The sequence below is a fragment of the Tarenaya hassleriana genome, unplaced genomic scaffold (assembly GCF_000463585.1).
Source record: "Tarenaya hassleriana unplaced genomic scaffold, ASM46358v1 Cleome12, whole genome shotgun sequence".
Taxonomy (NCBI): domain Eukaryota; kingdom Viridiplantae; phylum Streptophyta; class Magnoliopsida; order Brassicales; family Cleomaceae; genus Tarenaya; species Tarenaya hassleriana.
The window spans coordinates 109,867-132,767 of record NW_010962392.1 but is presented as its reverse complement, the minus strand read 5'-3'; the positions used below and the strand labels follow the sequence as shown (position 1 = coordinate 132,767).

Sequence of the window (22,901 nt, the reverse complement as noted above, 5' to 3'; positions counted from 1 at the left end):
ATAATTCGAATGATCCGGTGATCTATCGGAATTTGGGCCCATCAGCTATGGAACTTTTAATAGCAGGCCTTAATGGGCCTAAGCTTAAGATCCAAGGCCCAAATGTCCCGAAAAAGGCCAGAAGGCATGAGACCAGTGGAATGACAAAACTACCCCTGGTACCGCCGATGAAGCGCCCTCATACATAATATTGTACAGAACGGTTATTTTATAATTGTGTTCGCAGGTGTACCTCGCGTCCGAAGCCTCTTTGACGCGAATCTCTCACATCGCTCTTCTCTCTTTTTCTTTCCTCGGAAGTTTTTCGAGATGATGAGGATTTTTGGCCGAGGAGGGAAGGATTCTCCCTCCGGTTCGGCCTCTCCGTCGGCGGTATCATATTCTTCGTCGTCTTCTGCCCCGGCGGTGCCGTCTTCTGCGGTGACGGGGCCGGCGAGGCCGATCCGGCTCGTTTACTGTGATGAGAAGGGGAAGTTTCGGATGGATCCTGAGGCCGTTGCTACACTGCAACTCGTCAAGGAGCCAATTGGTGTTGTTTCTGTTTGTGGTCGAGCTCGACAGGGCAAGAGCTTCATCTTGAATCAGGTAGGGTTTTCGGATTCATTGAACGCGGTTTGGCAGTTTGACACTGAGTTTGGAGGACTGTTCGGCTTGTTTGCTTGGTTTGTTTTACCGAGTTTTGAGTCTAGTGTTTGTGATTTAGGATATGGGGTTTTTGTCAAATTAGGTTTTCTGCTTTACATTTCTGAGTTGGATTATTAGGCTTTGAATGATAAATTTCGGGAATTTTCAGATTGCAGTGATACAGAGCTACTGTTTTCCTTGCGAGCAAATAGGCATTGGTGTCAAGGATCCGTCTCCTAGACTCCTAGTTCTCCACGTCTTTTATGGTTCTTTTTAGCTGTAAAGAGTACTCTCTTAAGTCTTAACGTTTAGCATTTGTTGATGTTATCACTGCCTCACTGGAAAAACTACATTGGCTTTGGTTTGTCTGCGAAATGTACTGTCTTTATCCCACAACATTAGTGTATATGTTCTCCTTTTGAGCCTCATGATGGCTCTCTTTGCTGTTACATTTTTAAGTTATATTTTCTTTCCTGCTAAAACTTTACATCCACGCCTTCATTTTTAGCATGCATTTGGTTCTAAGTGAGCCATTCAATTGTTTGCTTTTCGTAGCTTCTTGGACGCAGCAGTGGATTTCAAGTAGCATCAACACACAAGCCTTGTACAAAGGGGCTTTGGCTGTGGAGTACTCCCCTGAGGAGAACAGCTCTTGATGGAACTGAGTACAATCTTTTGTTGTTAGATAGTGAAGGGATAGATGCATATGACCAGACGGTAAGTAAGGAGTTAAAATTCCAAGCTTGTTTGTGTTTCATGCTGGCATTTTTGTGGAAACTTTTGTTCCTCAGTTTTGGCTTGTCAAAGACTTATCATCTATTGCTTCTTTTATAGTTTCTTTCTGGCATAACGCAGCTCTCTCTTTGGCCTCAAATTTTATATACTGATTGTCTTTCTTTATCTTGTCGCAGGGTACATATAGCACCCAGATATTTTCGTTAGCAGTTCTTTTGTCTAGCATGTTCATATACAATCAGGTTGATACATCTTCCAACTTGAATTTGATTTTAGGATAAAATAAGCCCGTCCTGGGCAGTTTGCTTTTCTTCTTTATAATATTGTTTCCTGGTGCATCTCTTTTGATTTTATGTTAGATGGGAGGTATTGATGAAGCTGCACTCGATCGTCTCTCTCTTGTCACTGAAATGACAAAGCATATCCGTGTAAAAGCATCTGGAGGCAAGAGTTCTGCCTCCGAGCTTGGACAGTTCTCCCCCATCTTTGTCTGGCTCTTGAGGGTAATCTGTTTTGAATTGTTTGAACCTTGATTATGGAGATCAATAGTATATGTTTTGTTTGCAATGGAGTTTATTAACTGTAAGATATTTACTTGTAGGACTTTTATTTGGATCTAGTGGAGGATAACCATAAGATAACACCCCGTGATTATTTGGAACTTGCATTACGGCCTGTTCAAGGTAGGGGGAAGGACATTGCTGCTAAAAATGAGGTAATACTTGCATTTGCTCTTAGTTTTTCTAGTACGCTTAGTTGGTCTCCCATTTTGTGGTTTGATCCTCAATATTGCACTTGTGATTGACTATTGGTGAGCTGCCATAATATATTTTTAAAAGGTTGCTTGGACAGTTGGTTGTGTCATTATAATGAAATTCTTCTTTCTGGAATTCTTATTAGTCAATGTAAATGCAAATAAATGGTCTTTGCAGATCCGTGACTCCATTCGGGCGCTATTTCCAGATCGAGAGTGTTTCACTCTTGTGAGACCTTTGAGTAACGAACGGGAGCTCCAGAGACTTGATCAAATTTCGGTTAGTTTCCTTTTATGCATGTCCTGGCTGGTTTAATTTTCTGCTGTGACTGTTTTGGTCTTTATTTAACAGTTTGTTGTATACACTGAAATCCTTGCACTTCTCTAATCAGCTGGACAAATTGAGACCTGAATTCAGAGCTGGCTTGGATGCATTGACGAAGTTTGTTTTTGAGAGGACAAGACCCAAGCAGGTTGGGCCAACTGTGATGACAGGTCCTATTCTTGTTGGTGTTACTCAGTCGTATCTGGATGCTTTGAATAACGGGGCAGTGCCCACCATAACCTCCTCCTGGCAGGTTTGATCCCTCTTACCCTTGGAAATGTTTCTTTGTGGAAGAATTTCAGTCTAAAGCCAATACTAGCATAAGCATTTATTTTCTTGAATGGTATACAGAGATTCGAAGCTAGAAAAGGATAGTCGTGGATGCAGTCCGATTAGCTTCATGTGGAAACGACAATACGAACATGGTTTTCTGATAAATATAGAATGCTAAATTAATGGTTAAATGTGGTTGATTAAAAAAGTTTCGCTTTCTCGAGATTCTTTCATAGAGTTAGGGCGTTCATACTCTTTTGCACTTTAAACTTTATTGAGGTTCAGTTGGGATGTACCTAGTGATGCATTGTGAAGGTAGTCTGTTGCACATTCTTTCATACAATCACTGCTCTTACCTTGCTTTGTAGAGTGTTGAAGAGGCTGAGTGTCGAAGAGCTTATGATTCTGGTGCAGAAGCTTATATGTCTGCTTTTGACCATTCAAAGCCTCCTGAGGAAGTGAGTACTTTTTTTGTTTTTCTTATTAGTCTTAATTGCCGTATCATTTTCAAATGTTACTTACTTGTAGGGTATGCTGAGGGAAGCACATGAAGAAGCAATTCAAAAAGCCTTGGCTGTGTTTAATGCTGGTGCTGTAGGGGCTGGTTCAGCACGGAAAAAATATGAGGATCTCCTCCACAAGTTTTTCAAAAAGGCCTTTGAAGTAATGGGTTTGAAAACATATCGTTCAGCAAGAATTGGTTTTTCGTCTTATGAAGATAGTTTTGCTTTCTCGATCTTCGTATGTGTTGCTCTCTCTCATTGTGATTTGTTGATACCGACCATCTATTGCTGATCCAGGATTATAAAAGAAATGCTTTCATGGAGGCAGATTTGCGATGTAGAAGTACTATCCAGAGCATGGAAAAGCGGCTGAGAGCTGCTTGCCATGCCTCTGATGCCAGTATAGATAATGTTGTTAAGGTAAGCTATCAATTATTAAACTTCTGGTTGTTTTTTTGGTCTCCAAATGAACCACCATATGTTATCAGTTCATACATATGTTATCAGTGCATGTATGTGTATTCTAAAATTTGAATGGGTAAATTCAGCCATTAGGGGAACGTGTTATTCATTTCAATATACTGTGTGGCAGGTATTAGAAGCTCTTTTCTCAGAGTATGATGCATCCTGTCATGGCCCAGGAAAATGGCAGAAACTTGCTGTTTTCTTGCAACAAAGGTTTTTCTACCATTTATACCCCACTGATTTTCGTTTACATTTAGGTGTGTTAGTTGATGTATTTCAAGTCTTTTTTTCTGACTTGTTTGATCCTGTTTAAACATGCAGCTTGGAAGGCCCAATATATGATCTCACCAAAAGGCTTATAGATAACATTGCTTCAGAGAAGAGTTCCCTTGTGTTGAAATGCCGTTCTATTGAAGATAAGATGAAGCTACTTAGCAAGCAATTGGAGGATAGCGAGAAATACAAATCAGAGTACCAGAAGCGTTATGATGATGCCATCAATGATAAGAGGAAGCTGGCAGATGAATATACAAACCGCATAACTAATCTGCAGGGTGATAACAGTTCACTGAAGGAGCGATGTTCTGCTCTGTTGAAAACCCTGGATTCTGCCAAACAAGACATTACAGAGTGGAAAAGAAAATATGACCAGATTGTTTTGAAGCAGAAAGCGGTTGAAGATCAGGTTAATTCAGAAATTGAAGTTCTCAGGTCACGCAGTACATCAGCTGAAGCTAGGCTTGCTGCAGCTAGGGAACAGGCAAAGTCCGCTCAAGAGGAGACAGCTGAATGGAAAAGGAAGTACGAGTTTGCTGTTAGAGAGGCGAAATCTGCTCTGGAGAAAGCTGCCTCAGTGCAAGAGCGTTCAAGCAAGGAAACACAATTGAGGGAAGATTCTCTTAGGGAGGAATTTAATTGCACATTGGTTGAAAAGGTTACCTCTCTCTCTCTCTCTCTCTCTCTCTCTCTCTCTGTGTCCTTTTTTTAACTGTTGTTGTGGACAAGTCTCTGTTAGGTTTCTATCTGGGACTGTTGATCAATTTACTGTTATTGAAATGCAGGAAGAGGAAATAAGGGAGAAGGCAACAAAACTTGAGCAAGCTGAGCAGACCTTGACCACTCTAAGACTAGAATTGAAGGTGCAATTCTTGGAATACAACATTTCTATTTATTTTACTCTTCCTGATTATCCCGCGCCCGTATAATTGTTCCCTTGTGTATGCATCTGCCTATTCCATTATTCTCCCAAATCTTTTTTTGCATATGTAAAAAAAGATTTCTTTTTAAGCAAACTGTGCATATTTCTAATTTTGAATGGTGCACAAATATATCAATGTACAGCATACATGTGCATGTATATGTGACCGTGTGTTGTGTTTAAGGCCGTTGGATCAGTTGAGCATTTTTTGAACGTGTGTCTTAGGTTTATGTGATTTTATCCTTTTGCAGGCAGCGGAGTCAAAGCTCAAAAGCTTTGATGTAGAGACATCATCATTGAAGCTAGAAATTAGGGAGTTGGTTGATAAGTTAGAAAGTGCAAACACCAAGGCTCTATCATACGAGCAAGAGGCTAAAATATTAGAACAGGAGAAAATCCATCTGGAGGAAAAGTACCGGTCTGAGTTCCAAAGATTCGATGAAGTCCAAGAGAGATGTGTGAGTGACACTATTTTCGTCTTTTCACTTAATTACGTTATCATTCACTGTGTTATATCGACGTGTTAGACACATTCAACATATATATATAAAATTGCATTTGATAGCTTAGATTAGAACGGAGCTCGGGCTGAAGCTGCCACTGCCCAGAAGGAGAAGAACGAGATTCAGAAACTGGCAATCGAAAGACTAGCCAAGATCGAACGAGCTGAGAGGCAAATGGAGAATCTAAAGAGACAGAAAACTGATCTGGAGGACGAGTTGGACAGACTACGTGTATCCGAGATGGACGCTGTCTCGAAAGTAGCTGTTCTTGAGGCGAGAGTTGAGGAACGAGAGAAAGAAATCGAGTCATTGTTGAAGACGAGTAATGAGCAGAGGGCTCACAATGTGAAGTCACTGGAGAAGCTATTGGACGAAGAAAGGAAGGCACATATAGCTGCGAATAGAAGAGCCGAAGGTCTTTCACTCGAGCTGCAAGCTGCACAGGCGAACCTTGATCAGCTTCAACAAGAACTTGCACAAGCGAGGTTGAAAGAATCGGCATTAGACAACAAAATCAGGGCGTCGGCTTCAACACGTGGCAAGCGGACAAGAACAGAGGAATATGATGACGTTGAGATGGTTGGTGTCGGATCAGAAATGGAAAGTAGCGAAAGAATCATTAGGTCAATTAAAAAAACCCGAACGATCATCAATACCACGACCCAGACAGGGGAGGATGGTGAAGAGGACAACCAAAGCCAGCAGCAAAACAATGGTGAAGAGGAGGATTACAAGAAGTTCACAGTGCAGAAACTGAAACAGGAACTGACAAAGCACGATTTCGGGCATTTGCTGCTGAACAGAGGTGAACTAAGCAAGAATTGTTTTTGATTTCTTCTGCAATTTCGGGCATTTGCGGCTGAACCGAGGTAACCTAAGCAAGAAAGAGATCCTCGCTTTGTACGAAAAGCACGTTCTTCGGAAATCTTGAGTTCCCGTACAGTAGTATATACGTAACATGTCCTTTGATATACGAGTTTCGGTCGGTAGAGATTTAGGAAATGGAATCTGATTTAGGAAGCCAAGCCCCCCAGGCTTGGGTATAATAGTGTACCGGGTTTCATGTGAGAGTGTCTCTTGTCTTTTCTTGGGTATTGTGATGATGTGGCTTTTAATGATCTGGTTGGTTTTTGATGTTTATGTTTTCTGAGTTCGGACCTTTGGTTTTTTGTTTTCGTTCTGAGTGTTTTGTCAAAGCTATTTGTTTGACAGTTCTAATTGGACAATGTAATATTATATTTGTTGACATTGATCTCTCTATTGGCCTTCTTATTTTTTTTTAAAACTATATTGTTCTTCTATAATAGACTCTATAACGTTTTCTTTCGATTTTCTCATTTTAAGTAGTTGGAACTTGGAAACATGTATCATGCAAGCTAAGAGATAATTTGCCGACGAGTCTATGACAAAATTAAATTCTCTCTTTTTAGGTTAAAAAAAAAGGGAAAAATTATTTATTTGTATGTACTTTCTTGTGATTGTGTCACGTCGGATAATTTCAAGGCCAATTATAGTTTTTTTCTATTCGAAAAAAATACGCAATAATAAAATGACTTGAAAATTTTACCGGATGGAGACGAGACGGTGAGATGGAAGCTCGATTGGTCAAGAATGCATTCTCGGCCTCAGGCCATCCGCTCCGAAGATAAGATGGGCCCCACAGTCATCCCCTCTCAGCCCATAATCTTATCTAAGCACATCGTAGAACGTAGCACGCTCTCCATCCAACGGCTCACGCTCTTCTACCACACTGGTCTGCGTCACATGGGATAGCTGCTCTTGTGGCTTTGGCCATAGCAGAAAGCATAATAACCGTCCGATCACGCAATAGCTACTCTTCAAATACGCGAAAACACCATATTTCGCTTCCCTCATCATCTCACTGTCAGATATTTTGTCGAATCACCATCACCGTCGTCGTCATGGAGTCACGCGTGCTCTCACGCGCCGCCGCAACCGTCGCCGGGTCTCCGTTCCTCAGACGGATCCATCGCCCTCACAACCACCACGTCCCCACCACAGTGACTTTCCCGGCGGCGGTCTGTGACGGCGGCAACGTGATCTCCGGCCGACAGCTCCGCCCGATCCTGCTTCTGGAGAGCTCCTCCGCGGCAGCGGTCTCAGACGGTGGGAGGAGAGAGATTCTCCGGCCGCCGCGAGCTGCCGCTTCGTCGTCCGCCGGGAGTGGGAATTCCGCCGGGTAAAGTCCGTCCGTCTCCTCCGTTATGACTCGGCGGAATGAGTTCGGGTGACTGACTCGTCCGAGTCGGTGTGTGTTTATTTGGCAGGGAAGCGAAGGTGGGGTTCTTCGACAAGTACCCGGCGCTCGTCACCGGCTTCTTCTTCTTCATGTGGTACGTGTAGCTCACGCGCTTCCACTCCTTGTTTACCGCCAAAACTCGGTAACTGAAGGATCGTGAGATTACGGTTTTACCCCTTTGAATTTGCAGGTACTTCTTGAACGTGATATTCAACATCCTCAACAAGAAGATTTACAATTATTTCCCTTACCCCTAGTGAGTGACACTATTTTCGTCTTTTCACTTAATTACGTTATCATTCACTGTGTTATATCGACGTGTTAGACACATTCAACATATATATATAAAATTGCATTTGATAGCTTAGATTAGATTTATCATAATAATTAATATATATATATATATATGACGGAACCATATTATTCTGTGATATGGACCAATGAGAATGAGAATTGAGGCCATCTATAAAGAGAAATATTCCCTTTTTGTTGTTTGCAGTTTCGTATCGCTTATTCACTTGTTCGTTGGAGTCGTCTATTGCTTAGTGAGCTGGGCTGTGGGCCTTCCTAAACGGGCCGTGAGTTCCTCTCTTCAAAGCCCATTTCCATTCCATTACTCTCTTCTCTTTTCCATTTTTACCATTATTATTTTTTTTAATTCCAGTTTCTAACACGACAAGGTTTTATAGCTTATATGACATACAATGCAACAATCATGTGATAACAATGTCCCTCCGGTTCTTGTTTTGCAAACATTACGAGTTATAACTTGTTGTAGATGTGGAATATCCTGTTTAGACTGAGAACTTCTTCTCTATAATATGAATATTCAATCTGCAATTTTCCTCCATTGGTGCCTGCTTGTTCTATTTGGGTTCAAATGGTATGAAACTGAGCTGTGATCAATTGTTCATCTTTCGAAGGTTCTTATATTGAGTTTATTACTCTTGTCTCTGCTCCCAGCCGATAGACGCGAACCTACTGAAGGTGTTGATACCAGTGGCGGTCTGTCACGCCATTGGCCATGTGACCAGTAACGTCTCCTTCGCTGCCGTTGCTGTTTCCTTCACTCACACCATCAAAGGTATGATCCATCTTTTTTTTTTTAACACAAATGGGTATTATTAAGTTCCATGAATCATATTTCTTCTTCTGATATCGGAGTTTTATCCTTCTGAAATGCAGCTCTCGAGCCGTTCTTCAATGCTTCTGCTTCGCAGTTCATACTCGGACAGCCTATCCCTATCACATTGTGGCTCTCTCTTGCTCCTGTCGTCCTCGGTACCTAACCTTTTCTTCCTTATTGTTCTCGTGTTTGACATGTTAGTTTCAATGGCCGGAAGATTTGAGCTTTTCTGTTGAACCTAACCCGAAATGCAGGAGTTTCCATGGCTTCCTTGACCGAGCTCTCATTCAACTGGACTGGTTTCATCAGTGCCATGATTTCCAACATCTCTTTCACATACAGAAGCATCTATTCCAAGAAAGCCATGGTGATTTCCATCTTTCCCATTTTAGAACTGTTTGTTGTTGTTCTATGTAAAACATGAAATGTTGGATGTCTTCTAATGCTCTTTTTTTTCATTCCATTTTTTTTGAGATAGACTGATATGGACAGCACGAACGTGTACGCTTACATCTCCATCATCGCGCTCTTTGTCTGCATTCCTCCCGCCGTCATCGTAAGTATACATAGGAATATAGTTTTTTCTGATTATAAGAAACAACAATATGATTTATATATATTTTGGCACTTGTTGTAGGTTGAAGGGCCTCAATTGCTGAAACACGGATTCAGCGAAGCAATTGCCAAAGTGGGTATGACCAAATTCATATCTGATCTCTTCTGGGTCGGAATGTTTTACCACCTCTACAACCAGGTAAGCCAATATGTGCCTTCCTCAAGAAAGTGTGGACTGAACTTTGTCAACTATTATGTAAAACTGAAATTCACATCTTGAAACTTTAATGCAGCTGGCTACCAACACCTTGGAGAGGGTTGCACCGCTGACTCATGCGGTTGGGAACGTTCTGAAACGTGTTTTCGTGATCGGTTTCTCAATCATAGTCTTCGGTATGCTATAATTCTCTCAGTCTCTTCAATCCTGTAATGTTGTTTTTGCCTCCGAAATTCTTACCGTTTTACAAAAGAAACGGCCTTTCGAACTTATATATATGTGTTGGTTGATTGTTTATGATGCAGGAAACAAGATTTCTACTCAAACTGGAATAGGGACATGCATAGCCATAGCTGGAGTTGCCATGTACTCTTTGATTAAGGCCAGGTTGGAAGAAGAGAAACGGGTCAGTTCTTCCGGCTTTGTATTACGTTACGAATCATGCAAACGCATATGAATTGATACCAATGTTGTCGAGTTATCTTTTTGGTTTCATCAGAAAGGAAAGGCTGCATAGAGAGCCAAAGCGAGAGGAGGAGGAGGAGGAGGAGGAGGAGCCATGATCTTTTGTTTGGGTATAAATAATAACGAAATGCAATGTTGGAAATTGTATTACCATTGTTTCTTTTTAATCTTATTTTTGCTTTTTGTTTTTTTTTTAAAGAACCGTTCAATTGCGTTGGCTATCTCTAATCTGCCGAAATCATAATAATGTATCTATTTGCCATTCTCTTTAAACAAGCCCTTTCACTTCTTCTAGCCCTATCGCATATTATATTATATATATATATATATATATATATTGTAAAAAGAGTGAGCCAAAATCCGTATGAAAGAATCATTTCAGCAGTTGTGTTGTTGGATTATATTCATTAGATCTAAAAAACAGCAGTTTCAAAACCTATGAGATCTAAAAACATTATAGAGATTGTCATAAACTTCCACTAGAACCCAACCAAAAAAAAAGAGAGTCAAGAACCTAAGACATTACGGTACAACATCAAGTAGAAGAACATAGAGAGAGCAAGGGGGAGAAAGATCACTATTCGCTTGGGCGCCCTGGCATCAAACCCGTCGCATCCCTCTTCGACAATAGTCTCCAGCTTAGGCAAGCTCGAGAAATTCTGCTGCTGCTTCTGTTGATAGACAATCACCGACGGTGCCACCTCCCCCCACGCTCTCACAAATCTCATTTCCTTCACCATTTTCTTTTTCAAAAAAAGTACGGTTTATGGGTCTGAAGGAAATGCAGATTTGTTTTTGTTGGGAATTAGGGTTCTTTTGTGGGGAGAGAGGAAGATGAATATATTTCGATGGATGGATGTAGCAAATGAAGAGAGTTTAAATAGAGATACTGAAAACATGTGAACATTTTTTTTGTTATAATGCTAACTTTAGAGGTGCTAAAGATAGATACAAAGACCCAAGTAAACCAATATCTTAATTTAGGGTTTTCAGGTCAATAATGGTCAAAACAGAACTTGCCTATATCTGTATTATCTTTAGAAGACGACAAAAACCCACATGTGGTTCTGCCTGTTCCATGCAGAAAACCAGTTGAAGAACTACTTCCCCTTTTAAATGACAGATGAACATCGGTACGGTCATAAAACAGAGAGGTATGGTTGTAAACCTCGGAACAGGAAAGGGAAAACGAAACAAAACTAGTTCAGTTTATCAGGGTCTGAGTTGCAGAGGACATACTGTGGGGTGGCCGTGTCTCAAACTCAAGCAATGTGCTGAGCCAAAGTAAGGATCTTGACGTGTTTTTTCTTGCGGAGCTCGTGAGGGACAGGACCGAACACTCGGGTACCGATTGGTTGGCCTTGCTTGTCGACGAGAACCACAGCATTGTCGTCAAACTTAACCTCACTCCCATCAACACGCCCTCTCTGCATGGCAGCTCGTACGACGACTCCATAAACGACTTTCCCTTTCTTCACTTTCCCGTTCGGCATTGCTTCTTTGACAGATGCAACGATTGTGTCGCCTAATCTCGCACCTTTCTTTCCCTTCAAGGATTGGATGCACATCACCTTCTTCGCTCCCGAGTTGTCCACAACTTTGAGTACTGTCCTCATTTGGATGAATGTTCTTTGCTGCTGTAATGAGGAAACAATTCAAAATATCGTTTGGGGTTTTTTCTTGAAATGGGAATATAACCGAAAGCTTATATCATGTTCAGCCTAAGGAACCATTTGATGGTAATTTATCTGGATGTCTGAAAGAAAAACCTAATTTTTTCCATTAACTATGGAATAAGCCCAATTTTCACATATTTAATATTTTAATTGACAGAGAAGGGGTCTGACCTGAGAGAGAATGCTGCCATTCATCACCCCACTCAAGGAGTTACTCAAGCCAGATAATGCATTGGTTAGACCTCCAAGCAATGATCGTCCAGCTAAATTCCATCAAAATACATGAACTTAATGATACTAACAACAACAAAAAACCGATAGATAGCAGAGTAACATTTTCAACAAATACAAGGTTTGATGGAGGTCAAACAGAAATCGATTTGATGTTCTCCAGGATCTGATTTTTTTTCCTAACGCCAAGCTAAGTTCAAGAACCAAAAACCCCCATGGCTTTAGACAATTTGAAACTAAATCTACGAGAAAAAACACAAAAAAAGGATTTGATCTCATTCTCAGACTTCAATTCTAAGCACATCGATTGCTGAAACTACAGGAAACCTAAAGATATCAGCAGATACAACAAGCCGAAACTATCCCAAGGACAACAATATCAATTAATAAAATAAACCCAGAATCCCTAGACCCAAAAACGATAAGGGCTCGAACAAGGCACGGATGGATACTGGTTAAAAGAAACCGCGAGAAAGATCCACAAGTACCTGGAGAGAATCTGGAAGAGAAAGCTGCCGCCATTTCTGCAATTTTATGGTGTCAATCTCAACACCCACAATCACAAACAAATCAATTGGAGACACAGAGAGAGAGAGAGAATATAGCTTAGGGAGATCAATCAGAAAATATATGACGGTGACGACTGCCGAGGTAAAATCTATAACAGAACGGGGTAAAATCTAAGTGCAAGTTTTTGGCTATTATGTGATCCGATGCAGTGTACAGTTATCCACAGATTAAAGCTGAACACATCTGAACCGAATCAAACGGATAGAAAGTCCCATCTGAATTAGCAAGCATATGAAATTGTAATGAATGTGATGCCAGAGTGAACAAGAACGCCTCCTCCGAATTCAGTACAAACGCTTTTAATTACTCAGAGGGTAACAAACAATTCCATGGCAGCGAAGCAGAACCCTGTGAAAGTCGCTTAATTCTAAAGGCTAGGAAGTAAACTCACTACATTGTCCCTTAAAGTACTGTCTCATATTATAGTAGAAATCAAACGAGCTAGAAATCGAAAACGAAATCGACAGAGAAAGATACGAACTCACGAATTCTCAGGAAGGCAACGCCGAATACGGTGACGACTGACAAGCTCGGAGATGATGACGGAAAGACGAAATCGGCGGTGGGCCGGTGACAGTACGAGATCGAGAGAGAAAGAGGAGAGTTTTCGAAAATGAAATAAGGGTTTCAATAAACCCTTGAAAAAAATAAAAAAGTAAATTTGTGACTCAGTTAGGGGTATAATAGTCAAAGCAGAAACCTTTTGGGCCTAAACTATGCAACCTTTCTCGGCCCATACATCATTTTATTCGTCCATATCTATATTTTTTTAATATTTAAAAAAAAATTGTATCCCTCCCGTTTCTGCCTAAATAAGTAATTAAACCATGCTTGAATTATTTATATCTAAGATCACTTGAATGGTTTTTCATATATTACTACCAGCTTATTTGGCTATCAATTTTTTTTTAAAAAAAAATCGGATGAGAATCCAAATAAAATATTATAAACTGCATTTGAAGTCATTAATTATATACAAGATGGCACATCAAATAATATTTTCCACTATTAATGGTAACAAAGAATTCCATGGCAATGAAGCAGAACCTCTTGAAGAAGACAGAAGAGAAGCATAATGCCATATGCCTGAAAGAAGAACACATCCAAAGCAGCAGGCAGCCATAGTTTGACAGAAAATCCGACCAAGAACAGGTTTTCCGGTCTATCCATTTCTCCACCAGCTCGAATCATAAAGGAAATCAACAAGACAGCGTGTGAAGGTTTCCAATCTGTATTATTGCTTTACGGATCAAAAGCATAACCGAATGCCGATTTTTTTTTAAAAAAAAATGATGGGCAATCATAAGATACAGGAGTTACCTCTGTTCTAGGCCTCTAGCTGATCCCTGTTCATACAAAGAAGTAGTCCTTGTCCATCACGCGCCGCGCCTAGTGCTTCGGGATGATTCCGCCCTCCGTTTCTACCCCAAGCTCGATGCGGAGAAGCTTTTCAACACATGGGTAGGAGGAGAGTGACGGCCCAATGCCTGGAGCGACCCGACCAGACGGAAGACGGAGGAGGACATGACGCAACCGACATGGACGGCGACGGAGGGAATGGAGCCGAGGGCCTTTTGACGAGGAGGAGTCGATCCATCTCTAGGGTTCGGGGTTGGGGGATGGATTCAAACTGGACAGAGAATCACAGCCATGGTTGGGGGAAATCTGGAGCCAGGGGGAGGTCTGTAGAGAGAGAGAGAAGGAATCTAGAGAGAGAGAGAGAGAGAAAAGAGAAGGTCGCCATGCGTGAACGCGAGGGAGAGGAAAATAAAGTGGCCAATCAAAACAAGGATTATTTCAACTTATGATACAAAAACTACATCAAAAGAAATTTGTATTTGGCAGCTTAACATAATGAAATAGTGGTTTCAATTACATAATCAACTCCTAAAAAATCGTCCAAATGGACCGACAAGACCTTAAAATAGAAATTTTCTCAATTATATAAACACTTGAAAAAACCAAGACCCCGTGGGAATCTGAGAGAGAGAGCACAAAAATCCCCCTTATGAACAAACCAAGTATGCTCTCCACAAGTTCATCAAAAGTTTATGAACAAGCAAGAAGATGACCAAAAGGGTCAAGGAGAATGATCAGAGTTGAAAGAACAGAAAAGGAAATGCTAATAAGGCATATCCTCTAGCAGAAGAATGAGATGATAAATAGCTACTCCCTTGGACGATTCTTAGATTTTAAGGCAGAAAACAAGAAAATTATGGCATCAGAAAATGATCAACACAGCCAGTAAACCAACACATAATAACTGAGTGGACTGAGGGACAAAAGCAGAGATCCTGTTCCACATTCAGAGAACAAGCAAAAGCTTGATGTTATGAGACAAGAAGTATATCTTTTGAATGGACAGCTCAGCTTGCCAGGAGAGAGAGGAAATGGTCCTAAAAGAGAGTGAGATGTCCTAGGACTGAGAACAAACTGACAGAACAGAGAGGGAAGTTTATATAACAGCTGCAAATCCTCCTACATGAGCTTGACGGGCATTGTTAAGGGGAAGAAAGCATGAGGGAAAAACCCAGTTGAAAGATCTCATCAAGATCTAGAGAGAAACACATTTTTCGGGGAAAGATTTCACAGGACTTGTTAAAAAGCCGGTAAACTTCAAGAACGACCCGCTCATACCCAGTATTCAGGTGGCCATAATAAAAGCTTGGACCAATCTCTCAGCAGTATGCTTTTGTTCGGGGGTGCCGGAAATAAGAGCAATGCGGTCACCATGTGAAGATTTGGAATCAGAAATTTCTATCATGGCTCCTGATATCTGAGAGACAACATAACATGTTAATGTCATTCGAGAGAGACCGAGAGTGGATGGATGTGAGGAAGAGGGGGCAAAGACATGGGAGTGAGTGTGATGATCAGACAACAATAAATCTGGTTTGGCTGGAGTTAAGGAATAAGATCAAAATTCAGAACAAACCGTTCTTATGTTGACCAAGTTGGCTCCTCGTTTACCCATTACTTTACCAACAGCATTAGCCGGGATTAGAATCTCCAAGGTAGGTTGAGATAACCTGCAGAAATCCGAGTTAACTGGCAGCGAAAAGACTTCAATAATATGCAAAATGAAAAAGAAGAAAACTTACCCTTCAAAAAACTTGGATGAGTAAGAAGGGATGGATCCAAAACCATTTTCTCCTGTCTGTTCATCACAAACCATTTTATGAGTATCGCATTGACAAGACAGAACAGTTAGAACAATAAACACCACAGTGAGAACTATTTCTTGAAAAACAAAGCACCCAAAAAAGAAAAAAGAAAAAAGAAAAAGAAACCTAAATTCCAAGGAAAAATCAATGACAGTGCTATAATTAACAACTACAGGTATGAACTGATTCAATGTCTACAAAAGAAGTGATGTTACCGGCAGACATCCATAACCATACAGACCACCTGAAGGAAGTACTCCAAAGCCACTTCCTGTTTCTGGTCTCCGATCAAAACCTAATGGAGCAACTTGTGGAGCAGAAGGCAAGAGAGATGGAACCGCAAGACCAGCAGTACTACCAGAGAAGAGATTATTATCAGACGCGGCAGAAGGTTTCCGAGCACTACCATCCCTATCTCTTAAAACATCATCTCGGAGTCTCAAAACAATCTGAATGAGTGCATCTCTCACAGGGCTGACCTCACCAGATACCTACGGGATTAGAAGAATAAAAAAAATGAAGATGGAGATTTAAGAACCAAACAAAACAAGAGAAAGAATTCACATTTTTCGACGAATAAGACCTCTACGAGCTCATCACGGGTGTCAGCGCACTTAGGCTTACTCCCTTTCGAGATATGGATATCAGCTCTGGTCGTTTTCCTGATCTCACTTATGATTGATCCACTTTTTCCTATAATGCATCCAATAACCTTGGATGGGACAAGGAGCCGCATTTTAACATTCTCTTCATCCTCATCATTAATTTTCTCTTGAAGAAGAAGAATAGATTCAACGGCCATAGATTTCAAATCATCAGGAGACTGCAGAAAACAAGAAAAGGGTATCAAACATCCAATTTAAACGCTGGTAGTGTACTCCATATGGAAAAGGATAACCGTATCAAGCAGTCTACACCAAAATATAGCATAGACAAAGTCTTCTTGACAGCTGAAAAATGGCTGAATTGAACCAAGAGGAGAATATTCATAAATCAATCAGAGTGTAACCAAACCTCTGTAGCCGTGATAGTGATCAGACACTCATCACGATCTGTCTTTGTGTCATTAACCTCAATATGAGCACCACTTGCTTGTCTTATACCCTTAATGGTAGATCCTCCCTTCCCAATAACACGGCCAATATTGGGAAAAGGGCACAAAACCTTTAAAATCAACTCTTCTGATCTAGCAGGCCCACCAAAGCCAGGTACCACAGGAAAACCAGAAGAAAAAACAGGAAGTTGATTCACAGAAGTTTCTGCGCAACCCTGAAGGTCAGAAACAGGTAGTGAACCGAGAAGAGCCGGAACACCGGCTCTATGTTGGAGGATAGGATCCTGGTTTTGGTATAAGCTAGTTTGAGGATAAATAGAAACATCTGATGGGATTATAATACTAGCTGGAACTTCTTGGACAATAGTATCCAGAGGAATCTGTTCTCGAGGACTAAATTTGTACATGATAGCCGAGATGGCAGAAAGTGCTTTCTTCACTGACTCTGGCTCACCAGATATCTGTGGACAGAAGAAGGGTCAAGACAGGTAAGATTCAGGAGAGAAAAAACAAAACTTTAAGAAAATTAAAATAAGATGAACAATACCCTTTCTGAGCTAAAATCATTATATCCTAACAGAATGCAATTTCAAATACTAACCAGAACAAAGTTGTCAAAATCCATAGCACAAGAGTGCATCGGTTCAGACGCATCCTTGGAGACAACCTTAACAGTTGCCCTAGTCTTACTCCTAATCCTCTTTATCGTGGATCCAGCCTTACCAATCACGTTGGAAGATTGGCTAGACGGAACGAGAATACGGCATTCTTTCTTGTCATCTCTCTCTATTCTAATATTCTCTGCAGCAGTAGCTAAAGAATTCACAATTGCCTCATGAACTTTCAAAAGAGCATCTTGAGCAGAACACAGAGGCTCATTGCAATGAAGCTCCCCCTCTATGTCAATCTCTTTCTTCTCCTTAACTGAGCAATATATAGCAATGACCCTTTCACTACAACCAGGAAAAGGGTCCAGCACTTTGATTCTCGCTCTCGTTTCTTGCCTAATTGCGTTTATGACTTTCCCGCTTTTTCCAATAACACTTCCAATGACGCCATCAGGGCATAGAATTCTGTAAGCCACAAGCTCATCATTACTAATCTTCTCATCTTTGTCGAATGAAACTCGCCTCTTCTGATACCTGTTGTCCTCATTGTTCTCTCTCTGAGAAAAGGCACGCTTCCCGCGCTTAACCATGGTCAAGGTAGAAAATTAGAACCTGAAAGAGAGTAATTGTTGAAGATTAAGCACCAGCCGACAGAATTGCAAACTCACACAGGAGATGAACAGTGGAAGATGCGAAAAACAGGTAAAGGGTATAGAATAAACCAATAAAATTAGGGGGGGGGGAACGAATACTTAGCAGCAACAAACCGAAGAGAAACGAAGCATAGAGTAATTGTGGAAGACAAGAACCCTAGAATCTCAAACATAAACGGACATCTGAAATTGGGTAGATTGGAAAGTCGAAATTCAAAAGGGGTTTTGTTCGAGCCAAATCCAATTTGGACAAAAGTATAGTCCAGACACAAAACAGACACGAAACCATATGTTTGCAAAACCCACAAGTAGAAAAACCGGGAAGAAAAAGATACGAGAATTGCATTTACAGAGAATCTTCGAGGTAAGAAGAACAATAACCAACCAAGAATATCAACGAGATACCGATCGGAGAAAGTCTCACGAGAAGAAGGGGTGTTCTTCTTCTTCTCCTTTTTTTTGGTTCTTGAAGAGGAGAGGAATGCTTCCGATAGACGAAGGAAGAAAGACGGAAATAGGGTTTAAAGAGAATCGGATTCTTTACTCGATTCAGTTAATTTAGGCTATTAATTCTTAAAAAGTCCCCAACTTTCATTTAATTCGTAATAAACCCCACTTTCTCAAAATCTACAATTAGTCCCCTTTCGTTGTATTAGCATAATTTTTATGATTTCCCTGAAAAATGTGTTACTAATTACCTGAAATTGGCAGAGAAAAAAAAAAGAGAGAGAGAATAAAAGCAATAGGGACAAGAAATAGGATTTTCAAGAAATAGGGTGTCAAGGCTACAATTTCCAATCTTATGAATAAATATTGCCACTTTAGCGGCTTTTCCCCAAAGAGGAAGCCTCTGAACGACACAGATGCTTCTCAGCCTTGGGATTCTTCTTCTTCTTCTTAGGTTGGTTCTTCTTTATTCTCGCTCTAATCGGAATCGAAGCTTGAAGACCCTAGTTTTTGGTATCTGGGTGAACCCTTTTTTCATGCTTTTGATTGCTCTAGGGCTTATGAATCTAATTCGTTTTAGATTCTCTTCTGGGCATTGTGAATCTAGGTTTTTCCCCCCTTGTTAGCGTCGCTTGATTCGAAGTTCTTAATCTAGGGATATTGTTTTCCCTGGAAGAAAAAAAAGTAAGCTTTTGCTCCACAAGAGTTTAAGGATTCTGAAATTAGCGATATTTGTTGTCGAATCCTCTGGTCTCAGGTTTAGGCTTGAATTAAGGAATCTCTGAACTGTAAATTTAAACATCAGAGTAGGTTAGCGTAGGGCACATAGCCGTTGACAATGATGAACCATCTTTGCATGATGGGGTCTACTGGTTTAATTTAACCCGGTTTAGGGTTTCTGCAAATGCCCTGATGCCTCAAAACTGGATTCTTGCAACTGATCCAATATCCCAAATTTAAAAAAGATTCAAACTTTGGTTATGCAATGTTTATCGATGAGAGATTCTCGGGTGGGACTGTTTACTTAGTTTAATCTCAGATGCAGTTCGCCATTTGATATCGTAACCTCGGATATAAGATCCCATACATCGCCGTTTGTGTTTGATGATTATGAAATGAATGAATCAGACTTCCATTTGGGGAACTCATGGGAAAGTAAGGTAGTTCCATACGTCTGATACATCTTGTTGCTGCAAAGCTCGTATCTTTTTGTGTCGAAGATTTCGTTATGCTGTTTCCGCTGAATCTTTCTCTACTTCTTATGCCATTTATTCTTGGTCCACAATCATAATGATAAATGCCTTGTTTCCTTCTTAAAGGAAAAGCATCAGAATGGAACAAAACGCAGAGATAACCACTGCTGATGCATCGATGTCAGAAGGGTCGAGCTCTGGCCGGTTAGATCCGATAACCCGAGTGAGGAAACTCTTGTTCAGACAGATGCTTGTTGGAATCAAGGACGGAAGGTTCTTCTCGGGGAGTTTCCATTGTACAGATCAAGAGCAAGGGAGCATTATACGATCCAAGACGCATTGGAGTATCCAAACACGAGAAGATCTTCACCTTCGCCTATGGAACAGCGTTGCCTTGGTATGATCCTTATTCCTTCGTCTTGCAGGACCTCTTGCCATGTCGACTGTTCCATCGAGGAAACAACTCTCGTTGGTTCAGCTGAAATAGCGGAGAATGTGATTTTTTCCAGGTCCATGAACATGAATTTTCGACTTGCAACTGTTCTGTTAATTGCAGTACGATTCGTGTACGAATTTACATCACTACGGAATTTAATTTTTTTTGTTTGTGTTATGTCCGTATAGGGAAACACAGAAGCTAAGGACAGGCTTGTGTCCATTCATGTTTTTGCTTCTGTTCTCAAATCTGGACAAAATATCGGATCTAACCCTATATGGCGGCGGTGTTATTTTGTTATCTAATCACAAGCCATTGACTAATTAATCAAATACCCAAATCTACCGGAATTCGAATGTGGCTCGAGTTAGGGAATAGACCAAGAAAATTCACAACTGTATATGAAACTGGATTCGAAGACGACGACGATAACAAAATGAGCTGAATTCCCCATGCATTTGTTCTTACAACATAATTCTTTGCACATGTTTAAATGATATATATATATATAATAGATATTAACCAAAGCTGTCACCTTCGTAGCCAATTTGACTTCTTAAAATTATGAAGTTGCTCGACGTGTTGCATGGAACATGCAACGTATGTAAGAATGGCGTCTGGACACTCGTGATCGATGATGTACTTGAGCTTAGAATTTACAGCCCAGGAAAGATATCTATATATATATATATATATACTTAGATACATATATATGTATATAAGCTCATATACTGCATCCAATAAGTAAAAAAAACCCAAAATTGAACGTGCATGCAGACTGCAGTAATTGTGTCCGCATTTCAGACTGTATTCATAAATCACGTGGTTCGCACCTGACTCCCGTTATATCCATGCAGTGTCATTTTGTGCACTTTCCAATTTTTTTATTATTTGTATATACATTATAGCATTTCATATAAACTATACAAATTCTATTGGTACAATAAAAATTAGGAAGCCTAACTGTGAGTTATATAAAGATAATTTCAATCCATTGTAAAATCAAATAGAAATATGCCACGTGTACTATAATTGATGAGCTAGTTCCTTGGAATCCACGAAAGTGCCATGAAACCCGTACGGAACTCGAGATGGTAAATGAACGGTGGCTTCGAGCTGTAAATTAACGGCGTTAACTATCTGGAGCTCGGATTTCCACTCTTCTTCGTCGTGAACGTGACAGAATATATAACCGTCGTCTTCATTTTCACCGTCACCGCATCCTCTAGGCAGGAAAAATGGTTCACCGCCGTATTTTTTACCGCCGTAAATGTACTTTTGTATCTCTCCGGTGAAAAGATCCACCTTGGCTAGACCGGAGACCTTGGGCCACGGTTCAGCGATAGCCAAATAGGCGAACCGGGTTTTTCTACCTAACCGGTTTCGGTTCACCATACCGGCCTCAAGATTCACCTGATCAGCCTCCTTAACCAACGCGCGGCAGGTGATCACGCGCGTCCTCAAATTTATCCTCATCTCCGACAAAATGCTCCTCAGATTCTCGTCACTCTCGTTGAAGATCGAATCCGCCGGCGACATACACGATCCGATTACCACCACCTCCTCCGTCTCCGGCGATTCCCAAGCATTCCACAGGTGAAAACAGAAAGTTCCCGGCGACTCTACCCAGATTATTTCGGCGGAATCCGTCGCGCCCTTAGGCATTAGCCCGAATCTCGACGGCTTATTCCTGTCATAAACCACCGGAGATTTTCCGGCGATCATCTCTCCGAGCTTGAACACGACTTGATGGTCTGGTATCACCACGAAATTTTCCGTTATCGCGAAATCGTGGATCATGGTCGGAGACTCGAGCGGGATCTCCACGTCCGGTGATTTCTCGCCGTCCGGCGAGAATCTGAAGTATTTCAGGTAAGGTTTCTTCACGACGTCGTAGCTCAAGGCGTGGAGCTCCTTCGTATCAGGGTCGATTTTCGGGTGGGCGATCATGGCGGATTTTAACTGGCCGTTAAAATCGAAACGCCCCACCGTTTCGAGGTCTCCGGTTTGTGTAATTCTCAATTGGTAGGGTAAATCGTCCTCGGACATGGCTAGAAGCCGGTTATTGAAGTAAACCAAACCGGCGTTGGCCACTCCGACGCCGTTTTGATGGTTGATGAGACCAAATAACCCACGTGCGTAAAATAAACAGAGACGAGCGATCCCCGAGTGTCCGTGGAGCTCGCCGATGGCTTTCGGGAAAACCGCCCGGCCCAGCCGTTTCTCCTGAATCAGCCTCTCGGTTTCCGTGAACCGGCAGGCATAACTAGCCGAACCGTTGGTTATCTTAACGGCGTGAACCATTCCGTCGCCGTCGAACAGGTGGTGACCAGCGATGGGCTCGAACATGGGGTTTGCGCCGTTCCGGACGTAGACGCCGTCAATGCAGTCGGGAATTGTTCCTTCGACGGGGAGAGATCGCCGGAGGGGTTGCTCCGGCACCGGCGCATAGTTTCCGGCGATCTGGACTCGTGGATCGCTGGTTCGAGGGAGCGAATGCTCGCTTGAGATCAACGCGCGCTCCACGGTGTCGAGAACCGCCGCCGCCGCTCTCTGGAGGAGGTTCCACTGAGAAGGATTCTGCGGCGGCGCGACGGTGGTGGTTTTGGGTGTAATTATAGGGCGTTTTAGGGGTAGCTTAGGGATTTCGATCTGCACCGCGCACTTTATCGTCTGGTGCCTTCCGATGGGCCTAAAGCCCAATTCAGTTTGGGCTCTTGGCCTGAAAGAAGCATTGCTTGTCGAAATTGCCACCGGAGAAACCATATTGCTTTTCGTTTCAAATGTTTTCCACCTTTGTGAATGTCTCTTGTTTCCCGGAGAGAGAGAGAGAGAGAGAGAGAGAGAGAGAGAGAGAGAGAGAGAG

At 41.5% G+C, this 22,901-nt stretch overlaps 5 protein-coding genes and 1 pseudogene across 11 annotated transcripts; 3 read left to right on the top strand and 3 right to left on the bottom strand.

Moving 5' to 3' along the window:
• The first annotated feature begins 227 nt into the window (after positions 1 to 227).
• On the top strand, positions 228 to 6,648 carry LOC104806136 (guanylate-binding protein 3-like). The gene is given in 16 exon segments (XM_010530868.1): positions 228 to 585; positions 1,180 to 1,341; positions 1,536 to 1,601; positions 1,719 to 1,862; positions 1,961 to 2,074; positions 2,292 to 2,393; positions 2,506 to 2,691; positions 3,080 to 3,169; positions 3,240 to 3,374; positions 3,512 to 3,634; positions 3,807 to 3,892; positions 4,001 to 4,613; positions 4,741 to 4,818; positions 5,129 to 5,335; positions 5,405 to 6,185; positions 6,250 to 6,648. Coding segments are annotated over 16 exon segments (3,225 nt in total). The 5' UTR covers positions 228 to 309; the 3' UTR covers positions 6,312 to 6,648.
• Positions 6,649 to 7,170: 522 nt separating this feature from the next.
• LOC104806135 (triose phosphate/phosphate translocator TPT, chloroplastic-like) lies at positions 7,171 to 10,297 on the top strand. The gene is made up of 12 exons (XM_010530867.2): positions 7,171 to 7,580; positions 7,669 to 7,734; positions 7,831 to 7,896; positions 8,140 to 8,218; positions 8,604 to 8,724; positions 8,826 to 8,921; positions 9,021 to 9,133; positions 9,245 to 9,322; positions 9,404 to 9,520; positions 9,615 to 9,714; positions 9,844 to 9,944; positions 10,038 to 10,297. Exons 1-12 carry the CDS (start codon positions 7,303 to 7,305, stop codon positions 10,053 to 10,055), a joined length of 1,233 nt encoding a protein of 410 aa, XP_010529169.1. The 5' UTR covers positions 7,171 to 7,302; the 3' UTR covers positions 10,056 to 10,297.
• Positions 10,298 to 10,964: 667 nt separating this feature from the next.
• LOC104806134 (50S ribosomal protein HLP, mitochondrial) lies at positions 10,965 to 13,111 on the bottom strand. 3 transcript variants are annotated; one of them, XM_010530866.1, is made up of 4 exons: positions 12,966 to 13,111; positions 12,399 to 12,455; positions 11,851 to 11,942; positions 10,965 to 11,637 (listed from the first exon to the last, which is right to left on the bottom strand). In XM_010530866.1, exons 2-4 carry the CDS (start codon positions 12,430 to 12,432, stop codon positions 11,266 to 11,268), a joined length of 498 nt encoding a protein of 165 aa, XP_010529168.1. In that variant the 5' UTR covers positions 12,433 to 12,455; positions 12,966 to 13,111; the 3' UTR covers positions 10,965 to 11,265. The 3 variants fall into 3 exon arrangements, with proteins under 3 accessions (XP_010529168.1, XP_010529166.1, XP_010529167.1); XM_010530864.1 differs by having other exon boundaries at positions 10,965 to 11,640; positions 12,966 to 13,099; XM_010530865.1 differs by having other exon boundaries at positions 10,965 to 11,640; positions 12,399 to 12,434; positions 12,966 to 13,099.
• A 293-nt stretch (positions 13,112 to 13,404) lies between these two features.
• On the bottom strand, positions 13,405 to 18,479 carry LOC104806133 (KH domain-containing protein At4g18375-like). 5 transcript variants are annotated; one of them, XM_010530863.1, is made up of 9 exons: positions 18,384 to 18,479; positions 17,300 to 17,918; positions 16,659 to 17,159; positions 16,228 to 16,467; positions 15,860 to 16,135; positions 15,582 to 15,637; positions 15,416 to 15,509; positions 13,801 to 15,256; positions 13,405 to 13,709 (listed from the first exon to the last, which is right to left on the bottom strand). In XM_010530863.1, exons 2-8 carry the CDS (start codon positions 17,894 to 17,896, stop codon positions 15,125 to 15,127), a joined length of 1,896 nt encoding a protein of 631 aa, XP_010529165.1. In that variant the 5' UTR covers positions 17,897 to 17,918; positions 18,384 to 18,479; the 3' UTR covers positions 13,405 to 13,709; positions 13,801 to 15,124. The 5 variants fall into 5 exon arrangements, with proteins under 5 accessions (XP_010529165.1, XP_010529162.1, XP_010529161.1 ...); XM_010530860.1 differs by having other exon boundaries at positions 13,405 to 13,720; positions 18,345 to 18,468; XM_010530859.1 differs by having other exon boundaries at positions 18,345 to 18,468.
• A 276-nt stretch (positions 18,480 to 18,755) lies between these two features.
• Positions 18,756 to 20,149, top strand: LOC104806132 (annotated as a pseudogene).
• Positions 20,150 to 20,978: 829 nt separating this feature from the next.
• On the bottom strand, positions 20,979 to 22,892 carry LOC104806131 (9-cis-epoxycarotenoid dioxygenase NCED2, chloroplastic). Its single transcript, XM_010530857.2, has one exon. It carries the CDS (start codon positions 22,799 to 22,801, stop codon positions 21,062 to 21,064), a length of 1,740 nt encoding a protein of 579 aa, XP_010529159.1. The 5' UTR covers positions 22,802 to 22,892; the 3' UTR covers positions 20,979 to 21,061.
• Between the last annotated feature and the right edge of the window lie 9 nt (positions 22,893 to 22,901).